Source organism: Emys orbicularis, chromosome 11 (genome assembly GCF_028017835.1).
Source record: "Emys orbicularis isolate rEmyOrb1 chromosome 11, rEmyOrb1.hap1, whole genome shotgun sequence".
NCBI classification, from domain to species: domain Eukaryota; kingdom Metazoa; phylum Chordata; order Testudines; family Emydidae; genus Emys; species Emys orbicularis.
In genome coordinates, this window is record NC_088693.1 from 69,308,555 (window position 1) to 69,335,922 (window position 27,368).

At 41.6% G+C, this 27,368-nt stretch overlaps 1 protein-coding gene across 1 annotated transcript in view; it reads right to left on the reverse strand.

The window, feature by feature from the left end:
* Positions 1-27,368, reverse strand: part of LRRFIP1 (LRR binding FLII interacting protein 1) — a 177,944-nt gene that overhangs the window by 69,856 nt on the left and 80,720 nt on the right. Inside the window, exons 2-6 of the mRNA XM_065413159.1 lie at positions 25,562-25,648; positions 10,053-10,070; positions 5,662-5,709; positions 2,705-2,749; positions 2,135-2,185 (exon numbers count right to left, since the gene is read on the reverse strand). Coding sequence (XP_065269231.1) covers positions 2,135-2,185; positions 2,705-2,749; positions 5,662-5,709; positions 10,053-10,070; positions 25,562-25,648 — 249 coding nt within the window. The remainder of the gene's footprint in view (positions 1-2,134; positions 2,186-2,704; positions 2,750-5,661; positions 5,710-10,052; positions 10,071-25,561; positions 25,649-27,368) is intronic.

Below are 27,368 nucleotides of genomic sequence, written 5' to 3' on the forward strand. Positions count from 1 at the left end.
AAGTCAGTTCCATGAACAATTTTATTAAAGTTTAATTCAACTAAAATCTTAAAAAATGCATTTTAACGTTCATATTTCTTAACCTTTTCCTCATCATTGAGGAAAACCCATCGATTATTGCTTTCTTGTTAGCGAAATAAAGAATTCAAGGTCACAAAGGTATCAAGCACATTCTAGTTATACTGTTTGGGCAAATTAAATTAATCCCCAATTCCAGGAGGTGGGAATGTTACAGTAAAACCAATGCCATATAATGAATAGTATATAGATGTCACACAAAAAGGGAATGAGACACTCATAGTACAAGATATACTGTATGTCCACCAGAAGATGGAAATTTAATTAGCAATAACTCATTCAATTTGTTTCCCCAGTGGTATTTTAGGTCTTTTACATATAAATATAAAACTATTTAGGGGAAAATAAGACCATTCCATTCAATAGTTTCTTGGGGGATATTCCTTCAGAAAGAAAAAAAATATTAACTCTTAGTTGGCTAGTTAATTACAAGATCTTCCAAGAGCTGCATGAAACCTCCCTGCAAATGGTAAAAGCTAGCATTAAGGATGTGGATCATTCTTTAAAATATATAATCTTAATTTGTCTGATATATATCAGGGGTTCTCAACCTTTTTTTCCCTGAGGCACCCCCGCAACATGCTATAAAAACTCCACGGCTCTCCTGTACCACAACTGTTTTTTCTCTGGCGTTAAGGGGTAAGAAGCAGGGCAATTGCCTGGGGCCCTACGTCACAAGTTGCTCAGGCTTTGGCTTCAGCTCCGGGTGGTGGGGCTTGGGGCCCCAGGCTGCAGTCCTGCATGACGGGGCTTCAGCTTTCTGCCCTGGGCCCTAGTGAGTCTAACGCCAGCCATGCTTGGCAGACCCCCTGAAACTTGCTCGCGGGCTCCCTGGTTGAGAACCACTGATCTATATCAATCTTAAAGAGTTAAACTAATGCTATCGTTAACTGCATTAAAACTCTGTGTGCATTAGAAAACAATTATTCCTAATGGAACCAGAAGAACAGAACTGGTTTAGGCACAAATGCTTCTACGTGCCCACTCTAGCCATGCTAATTCATGTTCCAAACTGTTGCAGTATTGCCCTACGTCAGTACCAGTACTGCTCGAGACCATTTTAATTGCATGGCCTCTGAGTACCCATCCCACAGGCTCCAGAATATTAAGCGTTTTCAAAAGAATCAGTGCACCACAGGACAGTAGCAGGACTGTCTCAACCATGTGCGCTATGATAAGAGCTAATTTGGGCCACACTGGAATTAAAATGGTGCACGCTGGAATGGTACAGAGTGAAGCAGTTTGATGTACCTACATATATACTGGTTGCACCTATTTTGTACATGACAAAGTGTTTTTCAGATGTACTAGGAAGATGTTACTGTTCTTAAGTGGTGAATTTATCTCATCCAGAATAGACCTATGTGAGCTCCTGTGCTCACTACACATGCACAGGTGATCCTTCCTTAGTGCCCAGTGTCATTTCTGGGAGGAGACAGACTCCAACATCTCAATAATGTCAGCTTTGAGGAAGAAGTCACCTGGATCCCCAAGCTGTTTAAAAAGACCAGCTAAGAACAGTATTAATACTGGTTCACAGTAACAATGAACAGATGTGCTTTCCATCAGGTGATTTACATTTAGTTTCTAAACTGTGACCCCTCACCCCCCAACACCCAACCGAGTGAATGCTGCATCATTTCTCAGATTGCTCCATATGGTCACTAACACTGGAACAGCTTAAAAAGATCCATGCAAGAGGAAATTCTGTAGACCCACATCTTGACTAAATACCTCCCCCAGTGATTAGTGAAGAGAGTATTCGGCAGGGAAAAAAATCTCTACTGAATGTAATGCTTTACTTATATTAATATTTACAATTTAATGTCTATGAAACTGACACACCTATACAGTTCTCCTTGGATGAAGGAACTGTTGGCATCAATGTAGGCCTCAAGTATAAGGCTACAATGTTGTAGAAAACTGGGAGGTTTGGGAGACAGGAAATTATCAGAGCTCTTTCTGGAAAGGGTGCAGAGGAACTTGTTGCAAGATAAAAGAAGAACAGCAACATCAATAAAAAAAATTCATGCACTTAATTGTACAAGTTACTAACCCTCAGGCTTCCACGGCTACCCACTGACATGCGCTCATCTTCATCTGAAGCCTATTGAAGAGAAAGTGTAGGAGACAAGAAACAATTAAAAGAATACAGATAACAAGCAATGAAACAAGTAACGATAGAATCAATGAAACAGAAGCCAGAGGGAGGAAAAGATTTGGTGCTAAACTCCTTAAGAAAAGGCTTGCCCAGTACATATGTTTCATTTATATTAGATGACAAATATGAGAGTAAATATAACAGAGCCACGTCAAACATTGTATTGCCTGAAAATGGTCCAAAGGAAGTTCTAAAGCATTCCCCTACAGGCTGACCAGGTTAGGAGCTTGTACAACTCCTCTTTGTGCCATGCCTGGCTCATGCAAAACAAACAGGTTCATTGTTCTCTTGTGCAAAACAGTTGAATTTTAATTTGCAAAAACTCCCCAGAATTCTTTGCAGAGAGGCATGAAGTGTTGCAACAAATTAACAGTAAATACATTTGTTTTTAAAAGACACACTGCCAGTGTGCTGGAAGTGACGTACGTAAATACGTATGAAGAAGGCACAAAAGAAAATACTAACCGAGGCATTTCTTCTGGATCTACGAGAATAACGCTCATTGTCTTCCTATCAAAGCAGCAGAGAAAAGAAGAGGGAAATGTTGAAAGGACAGAAATAGTAAAACAAAGCCTTCAGTAAGAAAAAAATGAAACCTCAGCAGTGTTGAGAAGGAAGCTGGATTTAGTAAGGTTTAATCTGATAATGACAGCTGATGCACTATGGCAACTGAGGAAAAGAATTAAAACTTGCTATTTCCCTATAGCTGTCCTCCTTCCTTCATCCCAGCCCATTCGTCACTACTATACATTTCTAAAATACAATGGCAAGTTATAGGCATTGTTTTCTTTATTTGTACCTAGTTTAGTTGTAGCCATGTTGGTCCCAGGATATGAGCGTGACAAGGTAGGTGAGGTAATATCTTTTAGTTGGACCAACTTCTGTTGGTGAAAGAGACAAGCATACGTGTCAACTTACTAATGTGCCGGGGGTTGCTCCCCTCCAGCTCTGTCCCAGGCCCCACCTCTACTCCACCCCTTCCCCAAGATCCCACCCCTGCCCTGCCTCTTCCCGCCCCACCCACGCCCTGCCTCTTTCTGCCTCCATTCCCCCTAGCGTCCTGCCTTCTGTGGCGGGCGGGAAGCACTGGGAGGTGCTGATCAGTGGGGCCACTGGGAGGACTGGGGGGAGGGGAGGCACTGACAGGGGGGTTGCTGGTGGGTGCTCTGCACCCACCTTTTCTCCCCCCCATGGGTGCTCCAGTCCTGGAGCACCCATGGAGTCGGCGCCTAGGGAGACAAGCTTTAGAGCTCCCTAGGAACCCTAAGAAGAGCTCAAAAACTTGTCTCATTCACCAACAGAAGTTTCTGCTTGTCTCTTATTAGTACCTAGACATTCACAGTGCAAACGCACTGATTAAGACAGTCAAATTTACTACCCTAATGGGTCTGAGAGCCTGTAGCTACAGCTCTTTTTAAAAGAAAGCTTTCTAGTCTCTATCCCACTCAGAAAGAAGTCTTATTCAATTTGAATGGCATTCTCTACCCTGTAAAAATGAGAAGGCAATCACCTTTTAATGTGGGTTTCACTGAAACACATGACCTTTGCTAACAAGCTAAAAGAATGTGTATCTTACTTCCAATCACTGGGCTATATTATACATTGCCTTGTATGGGAACTTTGAACACTGACAATGTGGTAGGATGCATTAAATTTCAACAAAATGGTTTTAACACTATTTAGCAATGGCTAAAAAGTGGAATGCAAAATAAACTTGCGTGTTGTACAACTATATTTGCCAGAGGCGAGTTTAAATTTGTTGGTTTTCAAGCAAGCTTCAATATTCTGTGGTTAGCGCTCTGCCCAATAAAACTAAGCTCTGGATTTGGGCAGCACTAGAGATAGCGAGCTCTCGCTCTCTCTGTGGAGACCATGCAAGGTTTTGAAGTGACAAAGGCTGACTTGTGAGCTCTCAAGGGCGTATCATCAGGTTTGGCAGGTGGGTCTTGCTCACATGCTCATACTGATCACCATTTTGAGGGTGATGAAGGAATTTTCCCCAGGTCAGACAGACAGGGACCTTGGTTTTGTTTTGGCCTCTCTGCAGCATGGGGTAGGGGTCACCTGCTGGGATCCTCTAGATATAACACACTAAATCAATTCCCTGCATTTGCCAAGGCCTTAGGCATTGGTTCACCTCAGACCCTTCTATTCTCTGCCTGTGGCACTCAATAGTTTAGTCTCCTGAGGGCTGTAATACTTGAATCTAATCCAGGTCAGTAGGTTCAACACAAGGGTAATGGGGGTGGGGTTTAGTGGCCTGTGATGCGCAGGAGACCAGACTAAATGATCTGGTTGTCTCAAACTCAATGAGGAACTTCACCTTGTCTGGATGGTAAGTCACCTTGACAATGGTGGGAGTGTAAACCAAGAAAGTGTGTGTGGGGCTGGGGAGACAGGGGAAAGGGATCATGGTTCCAAGAATCAAGCCAACAACTTCCAAAAACTAACTCATGTTACCAGGTCAGGGGTACCCAAAAAGACCAGCCTGGGAACAACAGCCCTGCCTCCAGTCCCTAACTAATGAATGGCTTTATAAACTAAAGATCAAAGAATAATTTCTTTTTAAAAACTGAAATAAATACATTTGAAACCAAATCTGGTCTGTTTTAGCAACTATTTTAGTTATCAGGAAAAACAACAACTTTTTTCCAAATCTTTAGCCAATTTTTTGTGTGCGCTTTTAAATCAAGAAATCCATTTTTAGCAACTATTTCAATCTTATGTTATGACCATCGGACAGTTGGATATTCTTGAGAGGCTAATCTATGTTTCATAGAATCATAGAATATCAGGGTTGGAAGGGACCTCAGGAGGTCATCTTGTCCACCCCCTGCTCAAAGCAGGAACAGTCCCCAATGGCTTACTACATAGTGAAATCTAGGAAGTTAGATTTCAGAACTGATGGGAGCAGGAGCATCACAAGAGTAATGTAAGAACATTCATGTTGGTGTTTGCCCTTCTAACTACACTGTATAAGGTACAGTTGAAGAGGATCACAGGGTTAACGCAAAGATGCCTGGCTACAACCCACCCAAGGTTTAAGTATTTATTCAACTTAGACATTGAGAACTCAAACTATCACAAAAATTCAGACAAAAAAAAGGTATATCCTATTGCTAATGCCAGCAATAGTTGTAATGTGTTTTAATTCCAATCAGTTTTTAACAGTTTGGGAACAGAGCTTTGTGAAGCAGAACAGCTTCTATAATCACATCCTATATATTAGACCCTTCAAACTGACTACAAACAAACACACGTAAGCAATACTCCAGATGCAGAGTTCAAAACAGTCTTCATAAGATTGGAAATTAATTCTTCAAATATAGCAATATACCTGTCCCACGGAATTTCAAAAACATTGTAAACTGTACAAGATTTCAAGGTTAAAATTATTTTTAGCTTTGTTGGTCAAGGCCTACCATCCACTGCTCGATGTCACCCCACTTTGTATCCAGACCATAATATTTCTATAGACAGAAAAGGGAAAAACAGAGTTTAGAGGAGAAAGAGAAGCACTGAACGTTGAGACATGCATTGCCATGGTTCTGCCGAGCTGCACAGTCCGGCTCTCACACTGAAACATGCATGCTCAAGGATTAGACAAACATGCCAGTACAAAACTGCAAATTGCAGAGCGTGACTCAGCTCCTTCATGCCACTGTGAAAAGCAGCACATGCCTGAGGAAGAAAAGCGTTTTGTGTTGTTTTTAAACCAGACCATCATAAGCAAAGCTGTGGGGAAAGGCGTGAGAAAGGGTGTAATGAGCCTTGGGTTCCCGACCCAGTTCAGTCAAGACTTGTTACAAGGGATCTGAACATAACATTTTCAGGATGAAAAGTTCCAGCAAACCATGGATTTGTATGTTTGGAGGGAAGACAAAGTGATTAACTTAGAGTTAATCTCCATGTACTCTTACGAAAATGAACAATTCTTAAAAGAGCCTTTTCAAAATGTGATCGGCTTTTCCACGACTTCCATCATCACGAAAGTGGTACAACATCATGAATGGCAAGAGGTTACATATTATAAGGAACCTGCAGTACAGTTTAGGATGTGCAGAACCACAAAAGGTGGAGGGTAAGGTCTGGAAAGCCCACACCCACTCAGTACCAAATATCACATATGCATTCCAGGAAAAAAGCCTTCAGTTTCTTGGTTCATATTTTCTTTACATAACTCTGGAGTAACCCTACTGATTCTGTGATTGGATTAGACAAGAAGTGCTTTAGAGTTCAGTAAATTAACAATTTTAGGTTTTTCTTCCCATATACACACTGTATTAAAAGCTCTATTTTGGGGCTTTAATGAAAGTCTACTTAACACAAAATAGTATGACAAATTTTTTGAAAGTTATGACAAAATTAAAGAATTACTGCTATAAAGAAGAATCACTGGAAACAAGGAGTAATATCAGCACAGGTAGTTCCTGTTTAGGAGGAAGATGCACATCAGCACAATTTATTTGACTAATATTCTCCTCCAAAAGATTTGTATTATTGTAAATAAGCCCACATCTAATCTTTGCCTGTACCTGCATAGTTGGCAGTGCCTTTGAGAGGGAGACAGGGAATTGTTTTTAAAAGCATGGCTTCCTATTTTGTTTAGATCTTATAACATTTAAGTTAAAACATTCAAGAACTAGAAGTCTTTATGGTATACTCAGTGTTTAGCATCAACTCAATTGCAACAGTTTCATTCACCTTACTTCCTAAAACAATCTGTTTATGAGAAAACTTGGTGAAAGAGACACATTTGTTGGCTTTCCTTGTTTGTAATCTGACAGAATTAGACAACTCTACTAACTGTGCCTTCAAACCAAAGGGGGTGATCTGAGCCTCTCCACTCCCCCCGGCCCGCCCCGGAAACAGAAAAGCAGTGCTTTTCAAAGGAGATCATAAACATGACTGCTCAGTTAGGAGAATCTGGGCAGACAAAACCGAATGATTAACTTGATAGATATCATTGGCTTGGAGGAACAATTGAGAATGGGTGGATGGAAGCTTACTGCAGTCTTATACAAATATGAAAAATATTAGAATATAAGCTTCCAAAAGCAGTGTCTGCCATTTAAATCAAACATTTTTAAAATAATTAAAAATAAGAGCATTTATTTAGTGCTTTATATGTTTAAAAGCACTATGCAATCATGATTCTGGAACATAAAGAAAAAGACTCTTATTCAGCAAGGTAATTTATTTGCATGTTTAAAATTCGGCACGTAAGTTATTGCTTCTCTTTTCCACAAAGCATTTAAGCATGGGCTCAGGAAACCTCTTGCAATGCTCATACACTGCTTAGCCAGAAAGAAATAAGAATCCAAAGTGTACTTCAAAGTAGGGCTTAATACATTTCTTTTGTACTTCTTGTGCTTTCTTCAGTAACTGACCATGGTTACAAGCTTTATGCATCTCATCACAAGTGCTGAGGTAGAAATGTAATTTTGGGGTAGGTTGTCGTATATATTAAATATAATGTAAGGTCCCAATCCTGTAAATAAATGAACTGGTTTAGACAACTGCAGAGTCCTGTTTGGCAAAACTTATACATTTTGCTTTGTAATATTCAGGACAGGTAAACTGATTAAAAAGGCACATTTTCTCCAAGTCTGGTAACCAGATTGATTTAAATGATGCAATTCAAACTTAAAAATTCCATGAAAATAAAAAACCCAAGCCATTGGGTTTGCATAGGAAGCTTTTATAAATAAAATTAACAATATCCTCAAGGTTTTGTGAACCATGCTTTCTGCATACTTAATCCTACTGTTTGTGACTTGGCCTTCTGAAATCAGTCTTGTGAATAAGGACAAGGAGATACCCATAGAAGATTTCAATGTTTCTCAAATTTACCTCCGGGGAGTTTTACAGTTCTCCTTTGTGCCTTCCCTTCCTCCACCCACCTAAAGCTACAAGGTTTAATACCATTGGTGAAAGAAAGGCTATTGAGTGCCTTAGAGGTTCTATTCTTTAATTTATAAAATGCTTTGATATAAACATGATCACCTCATATTGACTGAAAATATTTGGTAGTCTTTTAAATATGTGAAAGTATTACAGACATTTGCCAAACCAACTACAGCAAGGGTATGTCTACACCCAGCCGCTAGTTCGGAGGCTGGGAATCGAAGTTCTGGGTTCGACTTATCGCATCTTGTCTGGACGCGATAAGTCGAACCAGGAAGTGATCGCCGTCGACTGCGGTACTCCAGCTAGACGAGAGGAGTACCGCGGCGTCGACGGGGGAGCCTGCCTGCCGCGTGTGGACCGAGGTAAGTTCGAACTAAGGTACTTCGAACTTCAGCTACGTTATTCACGTAGCTGAAGTTGCGTACCTTAGTTCGAATTGGGGGGTAAGTGTAGACCAAGCCCAAGTCTCTTTCTTCAAGTATTCAAAGTTGACTATTATCTAGTTTCCCTGCAGATTTCTCTTACAAATGCTAAGTAATTCTAGGACATTTTCAAGAAGAAAAATTACGTTCACCCATTCATTTGATCTTTGTAGTTAGTATGCTATTGCGAGCTTCAAGTGCTGTTCTAATCAGAAAAGTGACATTAAATAGCATTGTGAGGTTCCAGTTTTAACATCTGCCAGGAATTCCAGATCAAGTTTACTCCAATTATAAGAGTTAGAAAAAACTAACTGGCAGCTTTTTAAATACTAAAAATGGGATTTGAAAGTTAAACTAGATAGTTCCTGGTTCACGTAGTAATGATTCTGAAGGCCAAATTTTACCTTGTTCTAGCTGCACAATCAGAATGCCTCCAATGGGGATGTACATATGTAGTGTAACTAAGGGTTAAATTTGATCCCATAATTGGGACTTAACAACTCTGTTGACGTGCAGGCAGAAACTGAATTCAACTTGCTCTTCCAAAACAGAGTTGGTTCGGCAAGGATAACGAGATTAAAATTTATTTTTGTCACTGAAGTAATCAAGCTATTACTCTGAACAGATAGCAGCTCATTTCAATAAGAAAGTGTCGGTTTTACATACTCACTTTTCAGCATAACACAGCACTTTCAGAACTCTACACTACATGGTCAGCTAGTGAAACATGCAACGAAGGATACTGAAGTGACAGGTTAAAGCAAACCAGAGTTTGATTTACAGAAGACACTTATGGTGCAATGAAAGGTAACAGTCTCAGAAGGACCATTTATTAAATAAGGTGGATGACAGCAGGTTTATATAGTCTTGGGTTTCCTTCTTCCCCAAGATGATATGGTTTTTTAAAACAATTTTTCCGTTTAGGTGCTATACAGTTCATGCACAGCAAGTATTGTACAGCTTGAGATTTTGACATAACATGAAGACTTGCTGATGATCAGTAACTATTATAAACATTAAAAATTGTAATTTTTGCATTCATTCCACAAACTACTGTACAGTTTATGACACATGAAGCCACCATACAGTTTCATATTATGCCTGATTTGGCAAATTAATCTTTCGCTGACTACACTGACCATTTACATGAAAATCAGCAGGAGGGAATAACTTGAAATTATGAGACGTGAGCTAGAAAGATACTGAAATTAAAAAGGAGTGTTTGACAGAGGAGAGGGTTGTTTTAAAATGTTTGACTAAGCACATTATTTTCTTAACTACCAGCAGAACTCTCAGAGCTGGGGTAAAGGAGGGACAGTTAGGGTACGGAGATCACATAATAGTTAAGGATAATTCCACACAGAAAAAACCTGCTGCGTACCATGCATTCTTGAGGGGGTTTATTTCTGAAATGGTATCAAGGCCCCTGATGTGACAAAAATGCATGCAAATCATAACACAAGAGACCAGACAAACCCTACCTTTTGGACCTGATAGATCTACAGGAAAAAGGGGAAGAGGAAAGAAATTGGGAAAGAAAAAATGCTTGTATGAATAAATTAATAAATAGCAATACAATTTTAGAACCTACTGTAAAGGGAAAAGGTTGTTTATATAGTACATACAGTAAAGTGTGAATACAGAAATAAGCCATAATTGAAATCCAGGAAACCTTTGCAAAATTAAACTTCCCTGCTTTCCCTCTCCAGCCCCCGTCATATTGAGCTTAGTCAAATTATGCTCTTCCTGATTTTACACCCACTTGATACTATAATACAGAAACAGATGTAGCTGCATGTTAACTTGTAAAAACATTTCTCAAGCTTTACATTGAGTCTGTGGCAAGATTCTTTCATTTCAAAGATCAGATGATGAGAATTGGATTTGCACCACTTGCCTATTCCACCCTCCCTCCAAAATGGTGGATACCCAAATATCTATCCAAGAGGACAATTATGCATCTACTATTACAATAAAATCAAATGAGTTTAATAGCATTAGCTGTAGATTAAACTGCCAGCCCTTAGTAATCCTCTGCTTTGTTTCTGGGTTGTACTTAGCCAAGGAGCAGCAATGACATTTTAATAACTAGTAGAAAACGGCATTATCAAGTACAATTTTCAATTGATCAGTTATACAGAAAATGTGTCAGCTGTTGGCTAGGACTAATGTTACTGCTCAAAAGCCTGTATGTACACCCAAATGCTTCCAACTGTGTTCCTCTTCCTCTGCCCAGCTTTTAATTGTAATTGTTAATAGGCCTCCAATGATCAGATTGAAAGTGCACGTCTGCAGCCAGTAATGACTGCACTGCTGCTGCTACTACTAACCAAACTGTTGCCTAATTTCTTACTAACAGTTTGAATAGTACACCAAAAAAATTACCCACATGCTCTCTTCTCTAGTTAGTTTACTGACTAAGAATTTACTTTAGTTTTTAGACTGACAATAGTGTGTATTGAAAGAGACAGAAAAGTGTAGAGAATGGAACAAGTTTCCTTTTGAATTGGTATTAGTACCTCTAAGCAACAAGCAGTTTTTGTATTAAACAGATACATAGTAGGAAAAACATTGAACCATGGAGGAATGGAAAATGGATTCATTCTGTTGTACATGTAGAGAATTTACAGTGCCGGTCAATTAAGGAAGCTCTTAATTCTCCAGTATAGCAGAACTGCCAATCAATCATTAATTTTACCTAACATCTATTTTTTTGGAGATTCACAGATATTGAATAAATCCCATCACTTCTGAAACTAGGGGGCACACGCTCTTCTATGGGGGGGAAAGCCCATCTACGGAATACAAATCAGTTTCAACTCTGAATTTCCTCTTCATTATTCAGTGCGGAGTGGGGAGCCGGGTTGGTCCAGCTACGGAATGGACAAGTACTCAGTCCCCCTAAATCAGTGAATTTTGAGATACTCAGAGACCCAGGATCTCCATAGCATTTCTTTAGGCATCCCATCTCACAGGCTATGCCTGTGCAAAATTTCCCCTCAGGGTGATGGTGAAGGGCAGTTGCAGAGTCTGTGTTAATGCCTCCGAAGTATTAACTCTGAGCACAGATGCAGAGGGGATAATTGGGACCTACATCTTCCCCACACAGCTAACCAACCAACTTGTGTATCTTTGTGACATTATGATACTGTATTGATGCCAGTCTGTTGCTTTCGAATTAGTTAATATTTCAGCATTATAACTTCAGAATTAATTAGGAAGAAAAGGTAAGCTATAAGGGAGAAACACTTTGTTTAAGTACTAATGTCAGTGTTCAACAGAAGTGGAAAGAGCATAGAAGATAAGTTTTATCTACCTTTCCGAAACCGCTATTCTTCTAGATGTGTTGCCCATGTCCATTCCACTGTAGTTGAGCGTGCACCTTGTGCACCATTGTTGGAGAACTTTTTCCCCTCAGTGGTACCCATCGGGGTGACTTGAGTGCTATCGTCATGCGCCACTTCATGCTGGTATAAAAGAGCAGAGCCACCCCCAATCTCCTTCAGATTCTTCTTACTGGATAAACTCCAAGAGAGAGGGAAGGAGTTCAGGTTGTGGAATGGACATATGCAACACATCTCAAAGAACAGTTATGAAAAAGGTAGGTAACCATTTTTTCTTCAAGTGACTGCACGTCTTATCCACTGTAGGTGACACACAAGCAGAACAACATTGAGGCAGGTTTGCAGTCTATCTGAACAGTGATTGTAGAACAAATGTCCAAAAACTAGCATTGTTCCTGGACTGATGGGAAATGGCATAATGAGCAGCAAAAGCGTGTACCCTAATGACCATAATTCTGGTTTGCAAATGTCTCGAATAGGTACTTGTGCTAGGAAAGCTGCTGAAGCCACTTGCATTGTGGTCAAATGAGCTGATACTTTAGGGGTAGCGTGACATTAGCTAACTAGCAGCACAAACAAATGCAAGAGAAAATCCAAAAGGAAGTCCAGCATGGAAATCAGTTTGCTTTTCATGCTGTCCACAATTGCAACAAATAACTGCGTAAAGGGTCGGGCGCGGTCCAAGTAGAAGGCCAATGCTCTTCTCACATCCAATGAATGAAACTTCTGCTCATCTGTATACACGAGGCTTCTGGGAAAATGTTGGTAAATAAATTGCCTGATTAATGTAGAAATTGAAAACTATCTTTGTCAAGAATTTTGGGCGATGATGGAGGTAAACGTTATCCTTATGAAAAACCGTGTAAAGAGGTTCTGAAACCAAGGCTCCTAATTTACCCACTCTCTTTGCTGAGGTTATTGCACCAGAAACACCATTTTCATAGAGAAGTGGAGTAGAAGGCAAGTCGTAAGAAGTTCAAAGGAAGGCCCCATTAATTTTGTTAGCATGAGGTTGAGATCCCATGGGGTTCTTGTACCAGAAGAAATAATCTGTCCAATCATTTTAGAAATCTGATAGTAAATCGTTTTTTTTAATTCCATAACTGCTCACTGCAGAGTGGAACATTACAATCACAAATGTACTTTAATGGAACTAACTGTCAGGCACTAGTGTTGGAGGTGCCAAAATGTGGTTAATGGAAGCCTGCTCTGGAGAGAGACTTCTCTGCTGAGACCAGATAAAACAGCATTGCCATTTGTGGAGTGGAGGGCCCCCTGGTTGCACAGGCCATTGTCCCTTGCATTGTCCCCACTGTTGGGACATCCAGGGACCCCAGGGCTCTGATGGAGGGTAAGCTTCCTGTGTGTTGTGGGACACAAAAGACCCCACTCCCGAATCTGACTAAGATGACTGAGTCCAGAGATAACAATGGAGCAGAACCTATGTCAATAGGAGACAGGTAACCCAAACCCAGAGATGGTGGTACTGTGGATATTAATGGTGGCTTGCCCCACGAATGTGCCGGCCTTCTAGGTACTGGAAGTGGCTTCGGTCCACATGCTCATTGCCCAAAGTTGTCTGGAGCAAATCCATCAGAAATGTATAGATGTGTATATGGGTTTTGTTACAATCTCAGTGAGTGAAGGATGGAATTTAAATCTGATCCCAATGGGCAAGTCTAGCAAATATTTTGACAACCAATGCTCCAATAAGTCTAATATCTAGTAGGTATCTGGAATATAGAAAGTAGGAGAGCCTCTAGGTGGGAAATGAATTAAAATATCCTACAGCTCATTTAGACTGAGCAAGAATGCTTATTAAACTCTAGATTTCCACTTCTCTCGTATTTTCAGTTGCCTTTCACTGTATCTAGCTGGCAAAAATGCATCACAAAAAGCAGGTTAGGTGTAGGAGGTACTGGTCTTATTTAGCCTGTTTTTCCTCTCTCCCTGCTTTACCATTCTCATTTTCTTGTACCTCTGTGTCTCATCTTCATTCTTCAGAATCTTTCACTGTGCATGGGCTGCTGAGAAAAAGGTGAGGTTTGCACTGGACTCTGACAGCATTCACAAATGGGTACATTCTGGTGTCTGGCAGATGTTCCACAGTTTGGAGACAGGGCAGAGAAAATTTTGCCTCTGAGTCCTAAAATATTCACACTTAGATTAGAAAAGTTTGTGTGCTCAATGAGTGTAGCATTTTGCAGCTAGAGAGGTGGTCTCAGAGTCTGGACCCAGTTTATTAATGGCATTAATGATTAGGCCAAGGGCCTTGATTTGGACCCAGAGGTTAATGTGGGGGGCGGGAGTGGCGAGCACAGTGTAATGATATAATGTGCTGTCAACAGCTAGCCTGGATCAAGAAGCGGGCTGCTACATTTTATAAAAATGGGATTTTTGATTAACCACTAACATTAACTTGCAGGAGTTACAGTAGTTCATTCTTGAGGTGAAAATGCATGGATTAGGGTGGTTACATCCAGGTCTGACAGAAATAGGTATACTCCACACTGACAACATGGAAAGTCATCATATAACTAAACGACTAGGTCCCAACTAAAAATAAAGTAGAATAAAGTCTTCCATATTGAAAGCCGTACTTCAACACACCAATATTAACTAATACATCCTTCAAAAAGCCCTCCTGAATTTCTAATAAAGTAGTGGAAAGAGACTGCTTTATAAATTAAGATTAATACTCCCGCTTCCAATTTAGCCTTAAAATAGAGAGTAGGTTTATCAGAATTTAGAGCCTTTTGGCCGCTCTGCAGCAAGCCCAAACATTAATTTATATAGTAAGAAAATGCCTTCATGGGAAAGATTAAACAAAAGGAATAAATGTCGACCATAATAAATAGCATAATCAATAACTATCCATTACTTTTAAACAAAAAGGGATATCCTATTGCAGCTATATAATCAAAGATTTTTTTTTCTTCTATCAGTAGATCTGTAAGCAGTCAGGACTCTTTAGTATTTACAATATTTCAATACAGAAAAAAAAATCTACTTTATTATTGCCCACAGTGCTAACAGTGGCTTGGTTACTGCAACATCTACAATAAATGTACCACTTAACGTAAACGGTACAGGTTTGCTACTACACAAAAATGATCAAATTGATAGATCCTGGGGCAGAAAAAAGGTAAGCACTATTGTCAAGATGGAAGGTCTATGGATGATGCAGTATTAGTTCACATATAATCTTCCCTTCTTCCCCTTTCTATCCTGCCGTGAATCATAGTACCTGTTTTTAGCTGCTTTGCAGTCTCAAAACTGGATACAGGCCAATCTTCATACAGGAACAGCAGTCTCTCTCCCATACAGAAGTGGAAAACAAATTCCAGCCAAAACTTCCCTGCCCTCCAGGCCAAGCCAGACGGAGTTTTGTTTCCTTGTAGGTCTCTCATTGCCTGTTACCTTCCCAGCCTTAGATGGCTATCACACAGAATCCTAGTTACCCAGTGTCAGATCTGGGTCAGCAGGTCACATGACCTACAGACATTAAATCCAAGCAAGGAAAGAAAGTGTCTTAATTCCCACTCAGTAGGGGATTAATGGAAATGAATCACAATTGCAAGTCTTTCACGTTCATTAACTGAATTTATTTACAAAAATACATCTTGAAGGAACAGTTAGGAAAGGACACTATAGAAAAGTTTATATCAATATTTTGCTATAGCTAGTAAATATATTTTCCTCCTCCTTTGGCTTTCTATGTGAAAGTGAGAAAAGAAAGTCCTGCAGCCATAGAAAGATAGCAATGAAGGTATTTTGTGTTACACTACCCCCTCACTCTGGCAGTAATGGCAGTCGTAGAGTTAGTCAAAGGCAAGCGGATTGTTGATGTATCACAGGACACTTAGAGATTTTCTGCTGAGGTTTAGAAAGAGTGGGATGAGATTACCATTTTCTTTTCACTTCAGACAATACTATCAATTTAAACAGTGGTATCTAGTTGTATGCTCTAGAAAAAAAGCAAAACATATTTAGTCTTGTCAGCGGATAAACCAGAATGTGCCTCTATATAAAACACATCTGAGCTTTCTACAGTAATTCTTCACAAAACTGCACGGTTTACAATAATGTTAATGTCTTGTATCATTGCTGCAGAATATTGTATTTCTTAAATAAGAGATAAGAATTTAATTTATTCTACAGCCAGAGAAAAATTTTAGAAAAACATTCTTCTCTCAGTTACATCTTGGTAATCTCTCTGATTTAGGCACTTCCCTGTTCAGAAAAACTGAGCTGTATATTCAGGAATTCCTTCTGCTTTATAGAAATTGTTATTGTTGTACTGATTAAAAACAGGAGCCTGAACATATGCAGTCATTTCTCCCAGTAAGGAACATAAGAGTACAGTGCCCTGGCGGTAGACTGACAGTAACGCTACAACCAAGGGCAGAGTTTGTATGACTGACGCCAACACAGTGCGAGAGAAGACTGAGCCCTGGTCTACACTACCAACTTATGTGAGTGTGACTACATCGCTCCAGGGGAATAGACAGTGCGATGTCGACTGGAGGGCTTCTCCCATCGACATACCTACTGCCTCTCAGGGAGGTGCAGTATCTACACTGACAGAAGAAGCTCTCCTGTTGGCGCAGGTAGTGTCTTCACTGAGCGCTACAGCGACGCCGCTGCAGCACTATAAGTGTAGACAAGCCCTTAGTTCTACCACTGCTTCAGCTCCTGCTGAGTAAGGACAGTTTAGAAAGGGGTTAGGAAGGGTGAAAAACAATTGTTGCCTGTTATGAATAGTTAATATAACCAATTATGTTGGCATCTCCGCAGACGAGGGCTCTATCTACCTCCCATGGCCCCAGGGATGAAATTATATCGGTCCCTAGACTAAGAACTGGGGATCCTTTACCTCTCCTCTGAACCAAAAAAGATACAACAAAAAGTGGGAAATATTACAAAAAGCAAAAGAAATTCATGTAAATCTATTACTCCCCACAACACTGTTACTGCCCAATGCCTAACCCCTCCAACTTCAAAAGCCATATGTAACCCATGCTGCTGAAGGACAATCATTTTTCTTCTGTCTCTGGGGCAATAATCCTGCCTCAGCTGAGAAGAGTTGCCGCAAATAAATTCATTACTTCACCAAGATTAGGTGGCTGGATCAAAATGCAAGTTGGAGTTAAAATGAACCATTCTGAAACACTGAGGCAATGAAGTGTTGTAGCGGGTGATTTCTTTGATAAGAGCAGCTTTACATTCAATCCTTTCCAAAGGTGTCTCCTTTGAACCATAAACCTGCAGCAGAGAACCAGGGGTGTAGTTTGGTGTGGAAGTAGGGTGGGTACTGCTCCCCCCTCAAATGGCAAGCCTCGGGCACGTGCAGAATTAGGCCCCCACCATCACAGGCAGCCCCATCGGCCTGACTGGAATTGCTATCCCCCAAATACAGACGTCAAACTATGCCTATACACAGAGAACTAGTATGCTGCAATAGAAAGAAATCACTTGCAGGACATGTTTTAATGTAAATAATCAAAATCTGTTTTACTCTTAATTAAGAACAGGAAGAAGATTTTACTGTGTAGGGATAGGAATTTGAAAAGTATGTTTACACTGTAGAACATGATAGGTTGGAACTTCACAGGATTATACTGCTCTTCTTTTCTAAGTGACAAAGATTTACAAGAGTGTTATATTTCTACATTAAACAAACTTGTGAGTATAACCTCTAGATCCTTATTTTATTTTTGCCCTCTTCATGGCTCACAGGTTTGCCACATCCCTTACAATGGCTAGCCCCTGGGTTACTTCAACCATGCACTCCAGGAAAGGTCAATTTTCCCCTAAATAATACCTCAAGATCAGACGGTTGTTTTTCCTTTTAAAGGTATTCTCCGGGGGCTCTCTCAACTACCTAGGACTCAAAATGGTTTATACAAAGATTCTAGCCAAGGGATGGTGAAAGTGTTACCTTAGGAATCTTTAACCCTAGGCTTCGCCCACTTGACATCTATTTGAGGTTTTTTTTAAAAAAACAAAAACAAAAGGTATATGCTAGGCCCATTCCCAAATCATGCCATCCCCAAAACATTTTTCAGTGATATGTACCTCCCTTTCCCACTAGGATGTAAAAGTGTCCATGAGGTTGTTGGGGTTATTAGGCCTATATATATGAACCAGAGTTCTTCCATGTTTAAACTCTGTCCTTCCATGTTTAACTCTAATCGACCTCAAAAGCCAAGGACAGGAATTGGAATGTGTAAATAGCCAGTTACCAATTACGACCTTGCTCATAACCAGGTCCTAAACAATAATGATGAGGTTTGCATGTTTCTAGCTGGAGGAGGGGTAGTAAACTAAGGGTAAACAGAACCAAATGATTGTTTAGAGGAATGTTACTAACAAGCTAGATTTATAGCCCTAGAATGATTTAACGGCTTAAATGTATAAACATGTCTTCGGTAGAGAGGGGAGGGGGAGTAGCGGGTGGTGGTACAGGGGGAGAGAGGTGGGGGTTTAGTTGTAAAGTATAAGAAGAGAGAAGCTATTTTTTTACTGATGTGCTCGATTTGAGACTTGCCTGTCTCCTTGCACCACTTTGAGATCTCAAATAAACTTTGATTGTTTCTCCACCCCGGTATGTTTATTGGCACGAAGCACGCCGGGCAACGAACCAGCGCTGTTGCTGTCCTCGGGCCTCTGTGCCTGCAACAAGGTTACAAGCAAGACATACCTAAAAGTAACAGAGGGTCCTGTGGCACCTTTAAGACTAACAGAAGTATTGGAGCATAAGCTTTCGTGGGTGAATGCCCACTTCATCAGACGCAAGTGATGGAAATTTCCAGAGGCAGGTATAAAAGTGTGTGTGCAATGAATTTAGTACCAGAAGCATCACATTGCACACAATCACAACCAACCTGTAGAACTCACTGCCTTGGGATGTTGTGGTGGCCAAAAGTATAACTGGATTCAAAAAAGAACTGGCTAAGCTATTTGCGGATAGGTCCATCAATGGCTCTTAGCCAAGATGATCAGGGTCACACCACCATGCTCATAGCAATCTTAAACCTCTGACCACCCAAAGCTGGGAATGGAAGACAGGAACGGATCATTCCATAACTGCCCTGTTCTGTACACTCCCCCTGAAGCTCTGATACAGAGCACTCCAGGAGACAGGATACTGGGCAAGATGGACTATGGTCCGACCTAGGCAGCTCTTATGTTCTTACATACTGTACTAATGGGTTCAGTTTCTGATTTCCTCACCCCAAAGGAGAGGAAGCTTATTTTATACATCATAGAAGCAGAGTGCTCCAAATGGATTTGATCCTAACTTCTAGAGATTATAGAACGATCATACTTTAAACTCGTGATACATGTAATTTCTCACACACACACACACACACACACACACACACACACACACACCCTTCCCCTGTTAAAATGTTGCTGCTCTCTGGTACATCAAAAATCTGCAATTTAGCTGGGTCGTGTCCTGCCCCCATCACTTTGTCCATTCTCTCTGCCTCTGGTTGGTGGCTTATGCAGTGCTCAGCTAATTAGACATCCTGGCCTAGTATTTTTGGGTTTGTGATGGTCAGTGTTCATGTTTAAGATGCACTGTTTATAGAACTGTTTTATTCCCACTAGCCATTCTTTCATGTGTGCATTCCCTTTCAAAAGCTAATCAAGCAAATGTCTAAATTGTCCTTATATTTAAGGAACAATTTGTGGTCTGTGTTCCATATGGCACGGATGTGTGGTTTATCGAGCTGTTCAGACACGGACTATGCAATCTCTACATTTCCAGTTCATATTGGTTCTGTTTTCCATTGTGCTGGCATTTCTCTCAGAGTTCCAGTCAACTTCTTGTTTCTTCAGTCCTTGTGGACACTCCATTCTTAATGGTCTAGACATGTTCTCCTCCAATTCCCTGGCTTTCTTTCTTTATCCCCCTCTTCACTCCCTAAACCTGGATTACTAGCTGGCACCAGCTGTAATTGGTAAATTCCTTCTAGGGTATCTCCATTCTCTGCTGCTAAGAATCCATACAACTCTTCTGGTGCCACTATGCTCCCAGCTTCCTGGACAGTGCTTTGTTCAATTGCTCATTATCAAAACAGAGATTTCTCTTGGATTAACTTTACTAATTGCTTCTCCCAAGGCTCAACACAATTTGTATTTTTCCCAACAACAACAAAAAGCAACTCATTTGCTATTTTTTTAGGGATCCTATACACTACCAAATGTAACCTTCAGTCCCTCTTCCTGCCACTCCTCCTCCTCCAGGTTTTCTAGTGCCCCGCTGATCTTCTTGACGTATCAGCATATCACAGACCCTGGTTCTTGCGTCCAGCTTGACCCAACTTGAAGCCCTGTTACATTTTTCGGGGATTTTTTGTTTGTTCTTAAGGTGCCTGGCTTCCTGTCATATGAGACAACCACCTTGCTCCTCCCCCCAAACATGCTGGTCCCCTTTCCCCTCCCTCCCTTGTCTCATGCCATGCCATGCCCACTCACTTTACCCCCCAAATTAGCCAAACCCTGTTCTATCCTCATCACTCCAAGTGGAGAGATTCTGCCCTTTTTTCTGTTCTATCTGCCACAGCTGTGAATGTTAAATTGCCCCACTGGAGGGGTCACCAGGAGCTGAACTCAGGTCTGCTTTTAAAAGACAGAATTAAGAATTAATTCGTAACATTCATTCTACTCTACTGCAAACATTACTCAGGATGCTGTTGTGCAGTTACAATTGTTTCTAGTGGAATTATTGTACAATTGTTTTGTAGTTTTCACTAAAGTCACTTGGTAAATTTATCATTACTGCACACAGAAAATTCTGGATTCATCAGGAGGAGCTACAAAATAAAACAGTGTTGTACAGGCAGCCAAATGAGCTTAACCCACACAAGCAACAATAAGCATGCCCGAAGTAAGGTGCAATATACATCATGGGTCACACATTTCTTTAAAAGAAAAAGAAACTGTGGATGGAAGAAATGACTAAAAAGGATATTTTTAGCCTCTAGGTAAAGAGAAGGAATTTGTAACTATACACCAATTTTTGCCCTCAATTGTATCCATGGAATGCAAGTAAATTCTGCCAAAGGAGAGGTTGGAATTTGGCCCTCCACCATCTATTTCTCCCATTTACTGATCAGCTTTCACTACATACCTGGAGCCAGCCTTTGGCTCCAGGCTCTACATATGGGTAGTCTGAAGAACCTGGTTACACATGTTTTAATAGTCAGCTCTTGTAATAAAAAATGCATAGTTCATTCTGCATGCAATAAAATTCAAACTAAGGATTAGATAGATATTATTTATACTAAGCTTTTATACAGCAAATTTCCTACACTGATATTAAAGTATGTTACACAAAGATCTCAGCTTTATCTCTGTGAAGCAAATATCCCCACTTAACAAGTAGGGACAATGAAGCAAAGGTTGAGAGACTTCACTAATGTTATGCACTAGTTGGATGAATTAGGAACAGAAGCTAGAGCAGAGGTGGGCAAACTACGGCCCGCGGGACTGTTCTCCCCGGCCCCTGAGCTCCAGGCCCGGGAGCTAGCCCCTGGCCCCTCCCCTGCTGTTCCCCCTCCCCCGCAGCCTCAGCTCACTGCGCCCACTCTGGGCGGGGCAGCGCAGCTACAGAGCCTGGCCTGACCCAGTGCTCTGTGCTGCGCGGTGCATGGCTGGCTCCAGCCAGGCGGTGCAGCTGCCTGTCCTGGTGCAGCCGCACCGCCAGCCACTGGTGCTCCAGGCAGCGTGGTAAGGGGGCAGGGAGCGGGGGAGGGGGTTGGATAGAGGGCAGGGGAGTTCAGGGGTTGGTCAGGGGCCGGGGGTGTGGATAGGGGTTGGGGCGGTCAGAGGACGGGGAACAGGGGAGTTGAATGGGGGCAGGGGTTCTGGGGGCGGTCAGGAAGGAGAGGGGGTGTTGGATGGGGCTGTGGGGGGCAGTTAGGGGCAGGGGGTCCGGGCGCAGTCAGGGAGAAGGGGTGGTTGGATGGGGCACGGGTCCCGGGAGGGACAGTCAGGAAGGAGGGGGGTTGGATGGGGCGGCGGGGGGCAGTTAGGGGCGAGGGGTCCGGGGGTGGTCAGGGGACAGGGAGTGGGGGTGTGTGGATGGGGCAGGGGTCCGGGGGGGCCGTCAGGGGTGAGAAGCAGGGGGGTCGGATAGGGGGTGGGGCCAGGCCATGCCTGGCTGTTTGGGGAGGCACAGCCTCCCCTAACCGGCCCTCCATACAATTTCTGACACCCGATGTGGTCCCCAGGCCAAAAAGTTGGCCCCTGAGCTAGAGGGACCAATTTCCAGTCCCCCATTGAAACCACACTGCCTCACTGTGACTGAAAGTGATACTGTCATTTTTGTAAGGCTAAAAAAAAGTTACTTAGCTTGCAGTGATAACATCTGGAAGGTTTTAAAATAAGGACTCTAACAATGTACATATTTTCTTAACTGATCCATGCTGCCTAAGCAGATCTCTCAGGGCATGTGCATTGCGTCAAGCACGAAAAAGTGCACACACATTCACTAACTGATTGGTTCTTAACTGTTATAAATGCCTCCATCAAAACCCTCTACAGTAAATAAAATGAGTGCATTGAGTCTTAGGCCAGGTCTACACTACCGCGGTAGTTCGACAGCTGGCAATCGAACTTCCGGGTTTGATTTATCGCGTCTGGTCTGGACGCGATATATCGATCCCGGAAGCGCTCGCCGTCGACTGCGGTACTCCAGCTCGGCGAGAGGAGTACCGCGGAGTCGACGGGGAGCCTGCCTGCCGCGTGTGGACCGCGTCTGAACCGCGGTAAGTTCGAACTAAGGTATGTCAACTTCAGCTACGTTATTCACGTAGCTGAAGTTGTGTACCTTAGTTCCAATTTGGGGGTTAGTGTAGACCAGGCCTTAGTTATTCAGCATGGCAGCTGTGTGGATTTTACTGCTTTACTGCATGTAGCTCAGGAACAGATTAGTTTTTTCCTTTCTCTTCATAAAAGAGGTCAAATGCCCTTCTGACTACTGATGCTACAAAGTGTTCTCGTCCAAGGTAGGTTTAAATGCTAAAAAAAAAATCTCCTGGCGGGTGGTTTAATATATGCTACAACAATGCCTTCTGACCTTCTAATGTCTGTAATACACTCTTGTCAACGAAAAACAGCATCTGTAGCCACTCTCTCCAGCTCTGTCCTCTCATGGGCCCGGGAATTAGGTTTTTCTGAATACTGAGCATGCAAAATATAAAATAAACATGCAGAACATACATACTACTATGCATTTTATCCCACTGAGAATTACAAAATATATAGTAGGTGTATGTTTGATTAAGCTTGTGGCAATTTTGGAAGATTTTTAGAGGACTTTTATATACCGTATGAAGTTTTTCCAAAAAGTTTCATTTCAGTAGGTTTTCATTTATTAGCTACAAGGAAATGGAGCAAAGCCTCTTGAGAGAGAGCTGTTTATGTTTTGATAGCTATTTGAAGTCTGCTACGTTGCAATTTACCAGTTTGCTGTTGGTAGTATCTGTTTTCAGTCTAACAGAGAAGAGAAGAGGTCATCAACTGCCTTGTAATTACTATGAAATTAGAAGGTAATATTATCGGCTGCTTTAATGTCTATCGGCATTTGCTATCTGACTAGTGTCGTCATTTGTTTACCATGGATTCTTCTAATGTTGTTTAGGAAATCCTATTACTCATGACTTAGGCACTGCAGGGGGCTCTACAATATAAATACACTGCCAGCCATGCAAACCTTTTGGCTTGGCTGAGGCTGCAAAAAGAGCATTCCATTCAATCATAAGAAGCAACTGTAGCAGTAAAAGACACTTCTTCAAGCAACATCCTGCTCAGCTAGTGATATCTCTCCAGCAGCTATTTCCCAGTCTTCCTTTGTTTTATCCCTAACATCCCTATCCTCTTGTATTTGTTAGAAGAATCAATTCTTATAACAGCACCCATAGGAACATCTGCCTAGTTCATTAGATGTGCGTGCCTACTGCAAACACAGGGTGCATAAGCTTCTCTGGACAGCACTATCTTGCCAATTCTAGTAACTGATCCAGATGTTTGTTCCAGATAGTGCCCTGTCAGTCCTCTTCTAGCTTTTATTCCCCCAAGATGCAAATATTGATCTCAATTACTCAATATGGGAGGGAGAGTTTGATATTTAGTACAGCTCTTGACCTGTCAGATTCAACACGAGCAGAACAAGTCTCCTAGGTCTGTAAAATTGTTAACATAGAGTAATAGACTATAAGGTCAGAAGGGACCATTATCATCATCTAGTCTGACCTCCTGCACAATGCAGGCCACAGAATCTCACCCACCCATTCCTGTATCAAACCCCTAACCTATGTCTGAGCTATTGAAGTCCTCAAATCGTGGTTTAAAGACTTCAAGGTGCAGAGAATCCTCCAGCAAGTGACCCGTGCCCAACGCTGCAGAGGAAGGCGAAACACCCCCAGGGCCTCTGCCAATCTGCCCCGGAGGAAAATTCCTTCCCGACCCCAAATATGGCGATCGGCTAAACCCGGAGCATGTGGGCAAGACTCACCAGCCAGACACCCTGGAAAGAATTCTCTGTAGTCACTCAGATCCCACCCCATCTAACATCCCATCACAGGCCACTGGGCATAATTACCGCTAATAGTCAAAGATCAATTAATTACCAAAATTAAGCTATCCCATCATATTGCAGACTACAGATTTTATTTTAACATACCCCCATGCACAACTTTATTTGTCTGGCAGTAGAAAAAAGGCCAATCTTCTAAGGTGTTAGAGAGACTTGGCTGGTAGTAAAGAGGTACAATTTATCATGGGGGAAGAGTGACATTTTCATGCGCTCAGTTTTCTACAGTCAGCAGCTGTGCCAATGATGACCTTAGTCTGAGATTATCATCATTCTTAAAAAGACAGGTGTAATCCACACAAGGTCAATACCACAGTCATACAGCTTGGTTTACTTTACTGCAAGGATGATTAACTAATGTCCCATCAGTACTAATTTTGCGAGAGCTATAAAGCATAGAGAGAGGCGTCTCCTCTATACTTACAAGATGGTTTTCTAACCAATTGCTAGAAAAAGCAACAACGTTTATATTATAAACAAAAAATATCCAACCCTAGTTACAAATCAATCACGTATGCTCCAGTTATAATTACACTGGCTCATGAGGAACAAATCATAGAATCATAGAATATCAGGGTTGGAAGGGACCTCAGGAGGTCATCTAGTCCAACCCCCTGCTCCAAACAGGACCAATCCCCAGACAGATTTTTGCCCCAAATCCCTAAATGGCCCATTCAAGGATTGAACTCACAACCCTGGGTTTAGCAGGCCAATGCTCAAACCACTGAGCTATCCCTTCCCCCAAAATTTTTAATCATAGACTATCAGGGTTGGAAGGGACCTTAGGTGGTCATCTAGTCCAATCCCCTGCTCAGAGCAGGACAAATCCCCAGATACATTGCTGCTGCACAGTCCCTGCATTTTCAGACCATTTTTATCCACAATCTTAGTCCCAGTACCATTTAACCATCAGAGGCCCAACTAGGGCTATTAGTATTTCAGCTAACAGAAGATTCACTAGTAATTCCAGGGCCTTGGAGCCTATTCCGAGGGAGGTAGAGAAGATCAAAACACCCACTGAAAACTTTACACGTACCTCCTTCTGCTGCCTCTCAAGTTCTTTCATTCGGATCTCTCGTGCTTCTGCTCGTGCTGCTCGCTTTGCTGCGAGCCTTGCTTCAGCCTGTGAAGAGAAGTATAATCAAACAATGTAATAGATGCCAGACAATTTAACTTGAAGCACTAACTTGAAGCATGAAATAAAGGAGATGACGCAGTAAGACTTTACTTGTAGTGGCAAATGAGTTCTTACAGATGTATGTAATGGCCCTACCTTCCATAACAACATGTTATGCTACACAGGTAGATAACATCTTTATGCAGACATTTTACCTATAGTTATCACTTGTATTCAAAAGTTTTTCTGTGCTGTCATTTAAAGAAAAGACTATTGTATTTGTATGAATATATATAGAGGAAACATTTATATTAACCAAAGATGGTAACTGGGCTCTGTCAAAATTTGTATGTTTATTTTTGAACACTTAAGTAACAGGCTCTGAAGAAAGAGGCATAATATTATACACTTACTATTTTATGCTGGTCATACTTATCTTTATCCCCATAATTAGATAACATGTTCACTGTCAAAAAGCATCATACATCGGTTTTCTCTTAATCTGATGTATGCACGTGCATACATGAGCACCGCAGTTGACTAAGCATGATCTGCATGTGTGCATGCTGCACAATGGAGAGTAAAATTATTGAAGGGCATTGGTAAACCTAAGAAAATTCACTTCAGCTTGGTTAGATTAAAATATCCAAATGTTCTATTCATATCCAAAACCTCAGGTCTGGAAATCTGTCAAGCACAGGCCTTGTGAGATTTCTAGCACTTCATTTCAGCAGATTTGGAAATGACAAAATACCCTCTAGAGTGACATTTGTTATTCTTATAATCCCAGACAAAAACTGGAAGGAGAAAGTCGAGTGAAGAAAGTCTACAATAAGCTCAGTTAGCTTTTCAAACCTCAGAAGGGACAAAAGCGCCACTCAATTTTTCCCTTAAGATTTGAGAATTTTTCCCTGAAGATTTGAGTGGTTCATCCAGCCTTAGTTAGAATCTGGCCCAGAGTAGAAAAAGTGAAAGTGATGCTCTAAATCATGGTCACTACACATTTACACACAACTGCCCTCAACTTTTCACCCCACTAGAATCTCCAGCTAGACGCTGTGAGGACAAGTAAAGTGCTCTGATAGTGAGAATTCCAGCTTTCACCAGAATTCCTATATTATAGGGAAGCGTCAATCCCCCTTAGGAAGTATACTCACCATTCAAAATAGAAGAGAAAGAGGCCCCCGACAAGACGATAAGAAGAAAGGTTCACATTAAGGTATTACCTGAGAATTAAGCAAAGCTTACCTCTAACCGAAATTATTTTTGGCAAAAGTAGCCACTTAACTGATCCATACCAGCTAATGAGTTCAAGCAATTGCATCTAAGGGTACATCCAGACTACCCGCCGTATCGGCGGGTAGCAATCGATTTATTGGGGATCGATATATCGCGTCTCGTTAAGACGCGATATATCGATCCCCGAACGCGCTCCCCGTCGACTCCGGAACTCCACCGGAGCAAGCGGCGGTAGCGGAGTCGACGGGAGAGCCGCGGCCGTCGATCCCGCGCCGTGAGGACGGGAGGTAAGTTGTAATAAGATATGTCGACTTCAGCTACGGTATTCCCGTAGCTGAAGTTGCGTATCTTACATCGACACCCCCTGCAGTGTAGACCAGGCCTAAGTGTCAGTAAAATCTAGAATAGACTGCATAAACTTCACAGAAATACACAGAAAAAAGTTCAATCAAGCGTAAGGACTTTTATTATGTGTCTTATTAGCAAA